At 41.3% G+C, this 16,392-nt stretch overlaps 1 protein-coding gene across 1 annotated transcript in view; it reads right to left on the bottom strand.

Annotated features, from left to right (window-relative positions):
* ADAMTS17 (ADAM metallopeptidase with thrombospondin type 1 motif 17) overlaps window positions 1-16,392 on the bottom strand; it is a 192,426-nt gene that overhangs the window by 151,614 nt on the left and 24,420 nt on the right. The window contains exons 4-6 of the mRNA XM_040602291.1: window positions 13,098-13,270; window positions 1,770-1,853; window positions 1,018-1,175 (exon numbers count right to left, since the gene is read on the bottom strand). Coding sequence (XP_040458225.1) covers window positions 1,018-1,175; window positions 1,770-1,853; window positions 13,098-13,270 — 415 coding nt within the window. The remainder of the gene's footprint in view (window positions 1-1,017; window positions 1,176-1,769; window positions 1,854-13,097; window positions 13,271-16,392) is intronic.

Raw genomic sequence — 16,392 nt, 5'->3', positions numbered from 1 at the left:
TGCACTATATTTTTGTGCTCACTTTAATTATTCAGAGATCATTTCTATAACAATATATTCTTCAGTTACATCTTAAAGTTTGCAAACAACTTAAAAGACCATAGATTTGCTACTCAAAATTTATGGTAACTGAATTTAATTTATGGTAACGGAACGTGGGACTGGCATTGTATTGTTGAGCTCAGGTAGTGAAGTTAGAGGATAAAAGAATATAGGTTACTAGGGACAACACCCTTTTTGCTTACTTTATTTGGGCCATACCCTGATGTGATTGATACACCAATAGGTACAGAGCTGCAGGCTGCAAGGAATTTTCCTTAGGTATTCATACACAGATTGTTTCACGCCTGAAATAAATGCAGCAGTTTTCAAACATACAAACAACTTCACAATTACACCCCTCATCTATCTCAGTTGTGATACAGAAAGAGTGTTGAAGTTGTTATTTCCTAGGGGAAAGAGAGAGAGAATTAATTCAGTTTATGGTATTCATCTCTCACTTTATTTAGGAGGCAACTTCCTTATCACCTCCATACTACTAACACACTCCAGGCTCCTCTCAGACTGTTCAGTTGACTCATACCTAATTACGCACAGAGCACTTGTTCTCAGCTGTGTTCTCAATTCCACAGCTTCTTTCTTCCAGGAAGAAGGGCTTATGATCCAAAATCTCATCTCTTTTTTCCACTTATACCAGCTGGTGTGAGAAAATATCACCTGTGCTATGGCCATGTCTTGACTGTATCCCAACTACAATGTGCTATAGTGACCACGACTACAACAATGCTCTGGTTCAAGAGGAGAGATGTTTTTGCACAACCTTGTTAAGTATACACAGAAACAAGACAAATCACTTGCATCTGAGGCATCTGAATCATCTGAACAGCATGTAGGTAGCAAATGTATCATCATCATCATCATCACTTTTTCTTAGATTACTGCCAGACCAGAAAACCCCATCATTGTCTATGGGCCATTATTGGTTGAAGTAAACTGATAAACCAGACCTTACTATACCTGGTTACAAAAACAGCAGCATCCACAGGTGGGGTGTCATCCCTTGCGCCAGGAACCTGGTTGTTACCAAGGTATTTTGCCCCACCATACTCTTCATTTTGCCATTGACAAAAGCTCTCCAGAGACCTCTCCCCATGATGCCCAATAGACAACTTCGCCTTTTTTTGGGAAAAAAAAAAAATAGATATAAAAGAAGAAAAATCAGTCCCAGCCTTTAAACAAAGCATTAGACCTCTGATGAAAATCAGAGGCTCAAAGATACAGATGTGATAAAACAAAAAGTGTGAAACCAGCTTCATCTGAGCAGGTGAACTAGGGACTCTGAATTCCACACTGATTTCTGCCATTTGATCTACAGAACAAACTTCATCAGCTGGCAGCAGTCACAAGCTTCTGAAACAGCACTACATTCTAAAAGTCTCATAAGTCTGTAAGTTACATATTTGATACCAGAGCCATGTAATTTTTAATCTTTGTAACTGTTAACTCCTGAGACTGGCTCACAACTATGAGCAGACAAAGATTTACTAGGAAGGATAAAAGTACTGTAGCTCCTTTCAGTCCCACAGCCCTCTGTACTTCCCATCTTTAATACTGCCTGGTGAAGTGTGGCAGGTACTACTTAAAATCTGTGATCATATGGCCAGACATACCCCATTTCCCCATCCTACTATAGCACAGGGATCCTGCTCTGCCTGTGAGACTACCACAGTAGAATTATAGCAGCAGTGTAAAAATGAGTTAGAACTCACAGGACGGTTGCGAAGCAGGACTAGTTTGGTCACTCGTATGCTGACTTTAATTCCAAGACTTTGATGTTGGAACATGTTGTACACCTGTCAAAATGCAAAGAAAACATCCACAATATATCAGTAAAAATATCAAGACCTAGTAACAGTTGAAGGAGATAACTGTGATTAGACATTTGTCCTTCAAAAAACTAACCCAAACCAAACCCAAATGGGTTGTGCCACTACACTCAATAAAATAAAGCATTTTTAAGAGCTACTCTCTAGAGCTACCACTCTAACAGTTCCACATACTACAGTGTAGCTAAACACTTGCAAAACCAGTGTAGGTTTGCCTGTACCCTACTGCACTGGGCTTCATCATCTGACCAATTTTTCACAGATGAATCTGAGCAGAATTCAGTATTCAGAGACAAAACACTTAAAAAAAAAAACCAAACCAAAACAAACAAAAAATACACAAACTAGTTACAGAAAGAAAAATACCTTTAACTGGAATAAACAAGAGAAATAACAAAGGAGCAACAAAGGGAAAGAAAGAAATATTCCAAAGGAACTCTAAACATAAACCAAAGTCTCAAGAACATGGACATACGTTATGAAGGATCCAACTAATATGGATCTTCAGCTTTTAAATATCAGAGATATCTGAATGCAAGATGAAATAATGGTGTGTTTTAGACTTCAGGAAATAGAATGGAAAAGCAATTTCCCTCTGTTATTTTCATATCTTATATAAGAGAATAGTAATAAGGGAGCACATAATGACACAAGCCTCAGGAAATACAAAAATAGCACCGGAAACTACCTTACTACTTTCTCCAGATTTTGCATTCCAGCTCAGATACTTCACCTCACTTTTATAGGTTAGAACATAAGATCTTAATTGATGCCACAATTTTATTCCACCCATTTCTCAGTGTACAAACACTTTAACTAGATTACAGCAAAAAAAATTGAGGGAGGGGTTTATTTTAAAAAGATGTAAAACATTGAATAACCACCTTTGGATGAATATTGTCTTCCCTACTCAGTCAAAAAAATAGAATCAAGACCACTGAAGAGACACTCTTGACTAACGGGAGGCAGGATTTGGCCCCAGGTAAGCTATATTCCTTACTCACAGCTCGTTTGGCTAGAAATATCACACAGGCTCAGCTAACTTCTTACAACAAACCCAAGACATGAACACATTTTGATTATTATGTTTTCAACACTTGGTATTTTTCCTATTTGTGCAAATACTCAGGAATGTGCTCAGTGTAAGAGTGTTCTTAAGCTCTTTAGTGTTTGGGGTTGTATTTAAGCACACACGTAAATGTTTCCTATAATTTAGGCACAGACTGCAAGACAGACGCTACTCAGTATTTGACCCACTGAACTTCAGTATGAGCACAATAAGCCATTTATCTTCCCTGCGGCTGGTATACAAATGCATACAAGTGCTGGTACTATTTGCTTAGCTCGGGGGTATGTTGTTAGAGTAGCTAAGGCCTCTTACTACAGTCCTGAAAGGATAAACTTGACATTTGCAGAGAAGGGCTCTGACAGTTGACCTATGTGAAAATGGAGACTGGACTGAGAGGGTCAATGGGGCATCATGCTGATCAAGTCAATATCTCATGTACCACTACAGAGGCTAACAAACATTTGTCTGTGATGGACGCCTTTGATTTGCCTATCTCACTGCTAGCTCTGACCATCCCATGAAGTTTCTACACATAAAATGAGAGTACAGCAAACAGGTTCTTATCATTAAGCCTAATGGATGATGGTGCTTGCCTTTCCGTCACAGCTGATGAGCTGTCTGCCTCCAGACCCAGCACAGAGAGATCCAGACACCACTGACTTCAAAAGGCAGCATTCACTGGCAAAACTTGCATGGCAAGAATGAGCTGCTGGGGAATTTAGCATGTCATTTTGAAGGCTGTTAGCCTTTCTTCCTTTTCTTTTATGCTCTCTTGTCTTAAGGATAACTGACTACATTTGAATTTGCATTCATCAGTCATCTCAGAAGAGTTCAACCTAGCTAGCAGCAGCAGCAACTGGATACTAAACCAGAAAGACAATAGGCATGAAAGAGGCTTTACTTTGCTTGTTTATTCAAGCTTTGTTTGCTTATTTTCTTAAATGGAGCCCAAAGAAGCCTCAGACTGATGGTAGTTTTTGTTGCCTAGTAGGAACAATAACCTTTCCCTCTGCTAAATAAGCCTGACTGGTACAAGTGGCTGTTCTACTTCAGCACAACTAAAGCATCGAATACAACCCACCTAGAGAAGAGACAGGCCTCTTCTCATCAAAGATCTGCTCCAGCTAGCTGTGCTTGCATCCCCCACTCCGACTGCCTCAGAGGCTGAATGACACTTTTCAGTCCATGAGATGTGACCGGATTAAAAGGGAGATGCTTGCTTCAACGCAGTCCGACTGGTTCCTTTTCACTGCAATCAGTACTTTAATGTGTGTACAGGTAAAACATACTGTAACCTGCCTGACACCACAGTGCTGTCCTACCAGACTCTGATAATGACAGGTTACTGATTATTGCTGCTATGGCACAAATCCAGGTGTATTAGCAAGAAGTGTTTCTCTTGATGTTTTAGGATAGACACCGTGCTGAATTTTGAAAATGTGGTGCAAGAAAAAACAGCAGTGCATATTCTGGTTATGCTTATGAGTTGTTTTAACTACAAGAGTGGATCTCTAAGTAGACAATTTGTTAATGGCAAAAGGCAAGAAAGTATGATAGCTAACAATACCCACATGTTTGGGTAATTTCCTAAAGAAGTTCAAATATTTTTCTCAGAGATGGATAGACAGTTGCCAGAGGAACAGTAAGTTTTTTTGTTTGTTTCATATAACTCTGCACTGTTTCTCGGGATTTAAAGTGTGATCATAAGTTCAGCTGAAGAAGACATTAGTACTGTGATTTAAGATGGCCCAGCACTGGAACTGCAGGACACTGTCAAAATATCACAGGCACCATTTCTAATCTTCCTTCACGAATCATGCTGAAGAGTGGAGACACATGTTCAGCTTCATCTGCCTTCACTGATTTTTCTGTTTCTTTTCCTGTTAGCAAAAAGCCCTCTGTAAAGTTTTATACAGAAACATCTACATAGATTTAGCTGGGAACTGTTCACAACCCACCCACAAATAAACTTGTCTTTCAAAATAAGCTAACATCTGCAGGCAATTTAGCAAGAAAACAGACCTACAAGTGTGCCTGCAAATTGGTCCGCACAAGCAAATATCACCACCCAAACAGTTCTTATTCATTAACTGACTGAGTACAGGATGTATACTCTCATCGCTATACTGAGAAGACCTTCTCAGTTAAAAGAGTGCAAGACAGTTCTGCACGAGTGATTTGCCCTTGCATTTAGCCCAGGCATAGGACTGTGAAATGGAGACACAGAGTCTGAGCTTGAGAGGCAACCAGCCACATGGCACTGGAGCTCCTCTGACTAGATGCCTGGCAGACCCCACCCAGCTGCTCTCTCACAACCCTTCCTCAACAGGACAGGGGGACAAAAGAAGGGGAAAAAGCTTGTGGGACAAGATAAAAAAAAAGAGGGAGATCACTTACCAAGTACCATCACGGGCAAAACACGCTTGACTTAGGGAAAATCTGAGGAAAATCTGATTTATTGCCAATTAAAATAATATGCATAGAGAGAAACAATGACAAATTAAAACAATGCCTTCCCTTCACCTCATTCCACCACTTTTTCCTAGGCTCAGCTTCAGTCCTCTACTCCTGACTCCTCTAGCTCCTTCCCCCTTAGCCTGAGCCATGCAGGGTGATGGGGAATGGGGGCTGTGGTGAGTCCGTAACAGCTCCTCTCTGCTGCTCCTTCCTCCTCACACTTTCCCCCTGCTGCAGCACTGGTCCTCTCCATGGGCCGCAGCTCCTGTCAGGGAGATCCTGCTCCAGTGCAGGCTCCTCTCCACAGGCCGCAATGTTCTTCAGGGAACAGCCACCTGCCCCACCACGGTCTCTCCACGAGCATCTCTTCCTGCTCTGACCTGGGTGCTCGCATTGATTTTTCCTCCCACAATTTTCCTCACTGCCTGTGCAGCCTTTTGCCCTTTCTTGAATATGGTTTTCAGAGGCGCCAACAGCCTTCCTGACAGGCTGCGCTGTGTGCTGTGGTGGCGCCACCACAGAACCGGCTGGAACCGGCTGTGTCCAACACAGGGCAGCTGCGCAGGTCTCCTCAGAGAGGCCACTGCGCTCTCCTGTTAAATGAAACCCCAAACTGCCTCAAATCACAGTCTTTAAGGCTAGAAGGAACCCCAGTAAGAAGACAACCAGACCTTAAATGACTTGATGGATAAATGCGAGACCGAGTTACAGGTTATCCACAGCCATTTTGGCAGCACACAGCCAGTGTTAAACCAGCCTGTGCATGGCAGGCTGTGCCCAAAGGAAGCATTATCACGGAATCCAGGTATCTTTATAATAAAAGAATTCAAATCCACAGGTCTTTCCTGCTAGGAATCTGATTCCATTAGAGCAGCAACCACTTCTGCCCTTCTCACCCAGCCTACAAGCAAACCACCACCCTCAGGCTTGGCGTGTCAAAGCTGTCAGATACCATGTCTGACTGGCTATCGCTGCCACATGAGCTAACAGTGCTGCACGACGTGCCCGAAATAAATGGTACTGGGAAGGAGGAACGGGACTTCCTAGCGCAGATGTTCTCAAGATTTCCCGCAGCACGGACAGCATGTGTTAATAGAAAGACTGACTCACAGACACCTCCCCTCCCACTCGCAATACCATGGGCCACCCTCCCTCAAGTCTGCAATCACATCACACCCTTGAGGGTGCTCTGACCACTTCCAACAGGGGAAAAGCAAAAATCTTTGGGGTATTTCAGAACCTTTTTAATAAAATAAGGCAGCTGGACACAAGCATCAGCTGCATGAAACCCGCTAACACGCTGTTGTGGAACAAAATGCAAAGGTTACTGTTTTAGGACATCTGCAGCGTCAGAAAGCAGCTTAGCTGGAAGAGCAATGGAGGTTCTTGGTCTCTAGGCTGAATGGGAGGAAAAAGTCTGAAGGGATGTGAAAAGTTATCAAAAGTTGTCAATGTGGCTGACGGTCATTATAATTGGTTGCCCTTTTGCAGGTCAACTACACTGTATTGACTTCCATTCTGTGAGAAGTCATCAAAAGTAGAGAGTGTGAGCTCTGGAAGCAGAACTAGGTATGGTAAAGTCATACACAACAGACAGAAAAATGAAAGGGGAAGCACAGAGGAACAAGAAAAAGAATAAAGCCTATCTCTGACATCTCCCTCCTTCACCTGCATTTCCCTGACATAGCTTTACTGCACGCACAGAATGCCCTAGAGAAAACAGAAAAGCTTGGAGCCTGAACCATCCTTCTCCTCCTCCTCTGTTTGCATTCCTCCTGCCTTTCTTTCTCCTTATAGCTTTGACATGGAAGGGACAGAATAAATGCAGCTTTGGCATGAGCTGTCCAGGCCTGCCCCAGCACGCATAAAGCACAACCTAGACATGGAATCAGGCTAAGAGAGGAACTAAACTACATCAGTTTAATTTTTTTCAATTCTCAAGAGTTTCCTCTGCAGGTGGACAGTGGGAGGGAGACGTGTGCATTTCAGATGTTTTGGAGTTCAGAACAGCAACCCTGAGGGTAAATTGACTTTTTTCTTTCCTAACACTGCACTCAAGCAAGAGCTTCCCCATTGGCTTGGCTGCTGGATGACATTTGGGCAGCAGAAGCATTAGTCAGGTTACTGAGGTTGTCTTTCACTTGTTTTGAAAAGTGCTATAGGATTTCTAACACCTATCTAAAGCCAAGCTTTCAAATTACCCCATTAAACATTATGAAAAAGAACATATTCATGGCTTTTTACAAGATACAGTTGACATAACTCTTTCTTCTGGGGCTGCTAGAACAAAAAAAGAAATCTGTAGACGGTGATCAAATACTTATATCCTTTTCCCTTACATCCCTGTTCCCACCATGAAAATTCCGAATTAGGGTAAGGGAGCCGATTATCAGTGGCAGCTCCGGAGCCTTTCTGTGCCAGCCCCCAAGAGCACAGAGACATAAATCCATCAATGCATGCATGATAAAATGATTTAATCTACTACTTTAACATCTAAAAAACTCTCAAAGGGGAAATCCAAAATGCAAAACAATCTGCAGGGTGTAAAGTAAGGCTTCAGAGAGTAAACCAGTAATTTTCGTAAAGAACAACATAAAAATTTTCCCTCTTGATGACATCCAAAAGATCACTAACATCAAGTTACTGCTTGCTCCTGCAAAGAGCTTCTGCACTAATCGCGTGGCTTAGCAACAGCTGCAGAAGAACTAACACATAGTACAGTAACTTACCCCTGCATGCATTCTCTCATAAAAAGGCAACATCAAAATCAAGCCACAATACCAAGACTCCCAAAACTGCACATAGGGGAGGAAAAAACCCAACTCTTTTTTTAAGGTTTTCAAACCCACAGAAAGCAGCTTTTAAATTCCTCTGTTGTGGTCTTTGAAATCAGTTATCTCTGTCCTAAATGCTCAGAGCGTCAGTCTGAGTGGGACTTGGTTTGCAAATAAGCTCTGCACAACTGCAAGGAGCCAACATTCACAACATGCTATTTAGGTACTAACTGAAACCAATCACTCCTCATCATTAAAAACACTATGTACATGGACAGAACTTCCCAAAGGGTCTCACACCTCATTTATCATATGCTTCAGAATCATTTGAATCCATTTTCTCCAGGAAGCTGAAAGCATAAGTCATGAAGACAAGCTACAGTAAAGGCCAGTACAGTTTGCCTGTCTAAAAGGACAGAGAATCTCCTTTTTGTCTTACTGGCCATTTCTCTTGACGAAAACAAAACACAAGAGGAAACAAAAGTATAAAACTCCTTCAAGAACACAGTGTATGCCTTATGCTTCAGAACCTGCTCCTGAACCAAGCCCAAAATGGCAGCTCTTGTAAGCAGATACACAGAAACACAGGGGATAGGAAAAGAGAAAGCCAGTGCTTTGATCTTCTAGCTGCTGGCTGAGAAACCTGAAGTTCAGTTTAGATGAAGCCATAAAGTGTCACAAGAGCAACACAGGACTTCATAAGAAACAGAACATTCATCCAAACAGCCTCCACATGGGTGAAACGCAATGAGAAATTATAGCTGCCAGATGCAGACTAAGAATGAGTGAGCAAAATAAGCATGTTTTCCCACAAAGGCACTTTGTTTTGGAATTTAGAGGAAGTTCTAAAGACTGGCAGCTACCAAAGAAGGGCATGGATGCAAGATGCACTCAAGCCAAAAGATGCAAAGAAGAGACAAGAACTGAAATGCAAATGCTGCAACACCCTATAAAAGCTCAGTAAGAAGGGAGTTTAACTTAGAAAAACAAATCAGCACCTATATTTAAGTAGCTGGGTTTGCATTTCTATAATTCCGCTGGTATCTCTCCCTGTCCATGTCCTTACATCCAGCATGCCTACAAACTCACTGCCTCACTAAGGCTGCAGAAGTACATGGTGACAACTTCTTTATCGGCTTATTTTTTTAACATTATCACAAAACCATCAGGAATATCATACTGAATCAAGTCCCTTGTCAGAAAACAAGAAAAGATTTTATTTTAGAGGTGGTGACTTAAAATTAAGTCAACTCAAAGCCCTGGAGCCATGCTTGTTCCTACTCATACATTACAGAGTACCTTAGAGGGAAATTATTTCATGATCTTGGAAAAATCTGTCTTACAACTTCAAATATTACTTTAGTAAACAGAAGAGTTTGCACCTCTATATGACATTCAGAAAAAACAAGTACTTTTAATGTGAATCTATTCTCTGATCAGGATGGTCAGAACTACAGAATACCATTAAGAACACAGCATTTGCTATATGAAGAACTACCTATTATTCCTGAGTTTCAAAAGGGGTTTGCCGTGTTTCTTAGCTGTTATTCTAGAGCAGGGTGGTGGGTTTTTTTCCCCCCTAAGATTCTCATTTACCAAAGGAGCAATAAAACAGTATTTTGTAATGCTGACTTTTTTCCCTTCAAAAATTCTTGTAACATAAATAGATATTAAATACTTTAAGGCAGATCACTTTATTTAAAATGTCTATAAATATAAAATGCATTAATAAGACCTCTTAATGCTTGTTTTGTGGTTTGACAGTAAACGTAATGGCTTACAGAGAGGAGTTAAGTTAATATACCCCTGACTAGTAATATTCTATTTGCTTAAATGCAAGCATCCAAGCCAAAATTAACATTCTGGTTTCTTTTAAAGGCAGCCTGCCATGCTGCAGTATAGCTGAATAAGCATTGGCTAATATCACAGGGCAGATCCTGTCCCCCAATTAACAGTCACAGAAGGCTGACAGAAGTTGTATCGAGGCAGGCAGGAGGCCTTCATTTGCATGGCTACATAGAGCACAACATATCCTGCACCAGAGAAGGATGTAAAGGACTTAGGGCTGTGCTATTCCTCCATGTGCTATTCACACCATGGTTTTACAGATGAGAAACTACCATGCAAAGATTCACCGTGGCTGGTTCAGGCACTACCAAAGAGTGGCTGAGTGAAGAGTTCAGCTAAGGCCTACCTAAACCCCATGACCATCATATCTCTCTTCCTGAAATACTTTTTCTGAATCATTCTTCAGCCTCTTTTGCTGGGATGAAAATCAGCTTTCATTATGGCAAATGGAATGTTAAAATATCCTTTAATTTCCTTGAATCTCACCTGTTTTATAGCCTCAGAATAAAAGATTTATGAAATGATGCCATCTATATGTTTGCCTATTATTATTCCTTGGTATCTTCTGATCTTGCCAGCCACTCACAACCAGTTTCTTCAGGAAGGTAGAGGCCTGAAAGATATTATGTTCCTGCAAGTGTGGAAATGTAGGTGGCCAGACAAAGGAGAGAGACTCTGTCAGTGCTCCTCTGAAGGTTGAAAAGCTGAAACATAAATTCAAATCCTATCAGACATCAGAAAAACCACATGGGTGAGCCCCTAGGAGCAATGACTTAACAGTGGGAAACATTTCAGCTGGACTTTGCACCTTAGGAGATGTCAGATAAATGTGTTCCTCAGCCAAAGTCCTCTTTCCATGTGCACTCTCTAGTGTCTAATAAAGGGGTGAGCTCACACTACAGCATCAGAACCTAGCTTAAAAGTCCATCAGCCAAATCCATTGGAAACTAAGCTTCAATATTTGTTCAGTAAATGGGTTTAGAGAACCCAACCCATCTATCGGCACCTCTCCACACACATATATTCACACCTGGCAAGATATTGCTGGCAAGATATTGCTGAGATATCCTTGCAGTACTCCTCAGCCTGGACAAAGAACAGTATTCATAGCCATCATTTGTTTAGGATTTGGTCTATCAGTGTACTCAATCCTAATAATCTTCACAGGCTGATAAAGCTACACAACACAGAGAAGCACTAATGACTACACTGAAATAATTAACATTTTGCCATGAGGATCATCAAGACACATGTTTTAAAAGCTCTCACAGCCATAATGCCCTGTCCCAGCCCTAGCAGAACTATGGGGTACAATGGCACAATTTTTATTATCTCACTGATAAGTCAGTGCGGAACAGATTTTAGGAGGACCCCTGGGCTGCCACTGCAAGCAAAAAGCATCCATCACCCCTCTCAAGGTCCAAAGTATCTGACATAAGGAAGAAACTCGGCCTTGACACATACATTACACCTGAATATGCATTTCTGTTAATTCAAAAAGTGACTTGAGAAGCAAATTTGTTCAGAGCTCAACTTATGTTCTGACTGCTCACTGCAAAACTGGTACATGAATTTAAAGTTGGATCATGGCTATGAGAAGAAGAAGGCTCTTGTGCCCCCAGTAAACACATCCTTAAATGCAAGAAAGCCAGTAAGTAGACCCTGAAGTGATGGTGACATAAATGGATTTTGTTGCAAGAAGACATTTCCTACAAACCAATCCAAATAAATGTAGAGACACAATGAAGCCCTATTAAGCGACTACTGTCACAGCATGCTAGAAGGCAAAATAAAAGGTAGAGGAAGGGACATAGAAAAGACTAATCAAACAAACTCCCTGCTTAATCAGCAAAGCATTGCACTACAGTAGAGCTCCCTCATACCAGTGCTTGATAAAGGAATACCAGGCCTTTTAAAAAGCTGTTGCCCCATAGCTGGATTACACATTGAGAATCCATCTCTTGGCTCTTCACTGGGAAGCATGACCAGTTAATTACTGTTAAGAACTGTTATTTTTTTCCAAGCCAATTTGCTGCTCATGAACAACAGAGCAGTAGTCAGGAAAACAAACTGTTCCTGGATGTTATTGTAGTACGGGCAGAGGAACACAATCTTCCTCTAAGGCTTCTTGTGCTTCTGGAAGGAATCGTGCTATCTCTGAGCAGAGTTTTCAGTGTCCGCATCCAATTCAGCTATTATCTCTTAATTGTCACTGCCAACAAGTGAGCAAGCATTCATTGTGAGAGGCTTTGTGTTCCCTTATCAACTGAGACAGAAGGCTTAAATACTAGGACAGCTAACAAATTAACACCCACGCTTCATATGATCTTGCAATTTCAAAAGGCTCTCCTCACTCCTGGCAGATTCTCTGCAGAACTCTAGAATGCTTCTAAAGCCCAATTCCGTCAACTATTCAGAGGTATGATCAGCGCCACTTCATGTAGCACAAGAGGTCCCGGGGTAAAGAGAAGGGGATTAGCAGGCGGTTTGATGGTATTTGCCATGTTTTCTATAGCAAGGGAGGAAGCCATGTTCATTATGTAAAAACCAGAGATAAAAGGTGTTTCTAACTGACTTAAAGCCAGGTTTTCTGCTGGAAATCAATATGACTGCTGTCTTCAATAACACTTTGACTGCCCACTATGACAATGACCCACAGAGAAAAACAGGTGTGCCATGGAAATCTTTAGAAACCCAAGAAAAATCATGTCAGAGAAGACCATCTATCCACTCTGGGATACTCTTTTCCAAGATAAACAATAGCAGTACAAAAATGTGGTAGAAAACACCACTCCTGAACAATTATGGAATATTTCTTAACTGAAAACTTGTCGTTTCAATTTCAATTTTTTTTATTTATTGTGATTTTCTTAGGCAAATACAGGGAATTGTACAGATGATGGAGGAGAAGAGGCACGTAACACAAGAAAACCAAAACCTTTCCTCATACCTCAAGGTCAAAACAGTTACCCATTTCTGCTGTCAAGGAAGTCAGCTTTAACCTACCCTGGATATGATCTGTTTACTCCTGCTTCTTCTTTTGAGAGTAAAGTGCCTACTTACCATGTTCATAACTGTGAGGATGAACCTTTGGGCAGCCTCTGCACCGTGGTATTGGACCATATCAGCATCTGCCACCACCAGGGTTTCTACTGTGTACTCGTTGGTAAGTAGAATGGCATTTCTTCTCTCCCTCCAGTCACTGGTTGATTTCATTTTCTTTTGTCTCTTCTTTTCTAAAAATCAAAATGCTTATTAAGGCTGATAGATCATAATAAAGCATTCATACTCTTTTCAACAAACACTCTTGTGCACTTTCAAATTGCAATGACCTTTAATTAAAGTGTTCTTTGCTGATAAAAAGCAGCAACCAAGAGGGGTTCCTTCACAAGTATATCTGTACCTCAGTGCGCAGATCTGTATGAGACCACCAGATTACATGCAAATAAGAAAGAGGATGGGAAAAGAGAAGTCCAGAAAAGAAAAAGATTAGCTGTAATTCAAACCAAGAAGTCACGCTTTTGCAAAAATTTCAGAAACTGGAAATCTTGCTTGTGAAAGGGGTAACATTCCACTATAATGGAACAAGTGCTAATTAAGGAAAAAATCTGTTGAAGAGAACTTTAGCATACAAGATCGTGCATTGGGATGCAGTGTACACTCTAGACTCTCCAAGTTCTCATTAGCCAGGGAAGTTGTAAGATATTCCTGGACTCAATATTTCCATCAGTTGCATTTTTGCTTGCTACCAGCACTACTAGAGCAATGTAACAGAACACAAGACAGAGTCTCAAAATTTTTAAATTAAGTCAGATTGTTTTGGAACATGCATCATTAGCCAACTGCAGAAGTCTCTGGATGAAACCCAGAAGTGCAGAAGGTCAGGCTAGATAAGACCTTCTCAAGCTTTCTTTGCTCATTTATTGCTATTGGCATGAGCACCAGCACCAGCAGCTGCAGTCACTGACCACCTATGTACAGAGCTCACATGCCTCTTTATTGTGGTACGTGTACCAAAAGCAGGGGACTCCTTAGACCAACTGATCACTCATGAAATTAAGTTACAAGAACCCATGAAAATGACCCATTCTAAGCACTAGAAAGTAAAGCGGTGGTCAGCTACCATTAACACAAAAATTAAAACACAGAACATAAAAATTAAAACCTTCTTTCCTCCAAACTAAGGAACTAATGTATTAGGAATTTGTCTTCTTCTAAACTGAAAGGTAAAACGTGTTTCACAGCTCAAAGGCAGATGTGCAAAGCAGCTGAGGCGTGAACAAGAGAGATTAAGTTCAGATCTGAAATTGAATCTACTCACTTCATTGCAGTCACAAAAAATGTATTCATGTTTTCAATTGTAAAATGAAAGAAAAGCAAATGAAGTCATTAAAGTCAAATTTATTTTGCAATAAGAAACAAACTGCCAAGACTCACTGAAATTACATCTGCTTAGTGCTTACCCTGCAATATGCTATGGATATTAACATTGGTATTAATGCTGATTTCTTCCAATGAAAAAGGGAGCAGAACACACAAGTCCTGAAACAGCATAAATGTAACATTCAATGCAAAAGTGACACAGGATAGACCATAACAGATGATCAGACAAATACCTCGTGTCACACTACACATTTTCCAGAGCAGAGAATCACTTCTTAATTTTCTGTAGATCTAACTTGAGACCCTCTCTTAGCACAGCACCATTCTGCAGCAGGCAGATCTGAGTTAGTGTTCACAGAGTCTGTTCTTCCACAGCCTGTTTACCAGCTCCCTTACATAATTCAGCTTCAATTTCCCCTCTTTCCCAGCCTGGTAAATGCACTCACATCCAGATCATCAGTTTCCTTTGACCCTCTTGTATTGAGGGTAATAATTCCATCAGCTGTAAGACCCTCAAAGTCCACCTGAAATGTATTCCCTGCCTTCTGCTCATTCATACATTTTCTGTCTTGTCAATATGCACATTTACACATGTCCATCCCATACCCCTATTCTGAGTGGTCTAGCAGTCATCCAGTAGAGCTCTACACATGCTTTTCTGCCCAAGGCATCAACTGTCAACACTTGGTATGTATTTTAAGTTGAGAAAACAACCATGAAACTTGATTTGAATCTTTTTTTAAAAGGGTTTGGAAATATCCCCCTGGGTCTAAAAAGATAGACAGGAGCCCATAGACAAGCAAAAAATGAAAACTTGGGGTGCTCATAAATAATGGAAGCTACGTGCCAGTAGCAAAGATGAAAACAGCCAAGTTTCAAGGCTTGTTTTCACATGGACTGCAGGACAGCTACAGAAAAGTATGCAATCATGACAAAGCTGCCACAGAAACACAGAGATCCCCTGCTCTAAGTACTTTAGAAAGGCAATAAAACAAAATGGAGTGGCTATACCACAGAGATGGAAAGATGAATGCACCTTCAATTTGCCAACTATGAAATGAAGATGACTTCACCAAATATCTGTGAAAAAGCTCCCATGTTTGTTCATTTATTCATTTCATTCCATTCATCTACCCATCCCTCCTTCTGCATAGCCATGCATCTTTAGCTGCAGTACTTACAAGGTTATCATTTAAATACCAGAGATGAAAGCAGAGAAAAAGGAAAAGGCGGCAAATTATTCCAGCAAGAGCATTGACCTTTTGGGTCTTGCTGCTTGCAATCAGAACCTTCCCGGAAATAGGAGCACTTTCCCATCAAATTCTTATTTTGATAATTCCCTAATACATAGGAAGTTTTCAGCTGGGGTAAATCTACCTCTAAAGGAGTTGCTCTTTAGGGGGGGCTAGGCCTAGACTCAAATAAGCCCAGGCCTGGCATTGAATGAGCTGTCTAAAAAGGCTTAAGTGGAAGAAAATAAATTCAGAGTACTCTGTTTTCACTTCAAAAATCTCCTTTTTGGTGGAAAAGCCGCCACTTGTGTCAGAGGAGGAACCCACTAAGCTACACTGTAGCTTGCACTCCAGGGAGAAGAGGTCATGCCATGGTCATTTGCCATGGGATTGCCTGGCGTGCTCCCTCCTCCAGAGGCAGATGAAGGAATTGGCGGGGCTTCGCCAATTCCATTCAGCACCTCTTTGCAGAAAGCAGCTGTACAAAACTCTGAAAGGTGTGATTTCTGGAGAGCAGCAGTGTAAAGGGACTCCTGGCAAATTGCTGGGTAGTCTTGGTTCACAAAAAGCCTCTGGCCTCCGTTCCTCCATGAGTTCTACTTGAAACTGTGGATTGGCTGCTTTCCACTGGGTGGTAGGGATTAGAGGTTGTGTGTGGAAAACTACCACCCCACAGGCTTGCCTAGAAACACAGCCAAAATGACCTCACGTAGAGAATCTGGGCTCTTACTCTTATCCTCTCC

This window comes from Falco naumanni, chromosome 7, assembly GCF_017639655.2.
Source record: "Falco naumanni isolate bFalNau1 chromosome 7, bFalNau1.pat, whole genome shotgun sequence".
In the NCBI taxonomy this organism is placed as follows: Eukaryota; Metazoa; Chordata; class Aves; order Falconiformes; family Falconidae; genus Falco; species Falco naumanni.
This window is presented reverse-complemented; position numbering and strand designations above follow the sequence as displayed.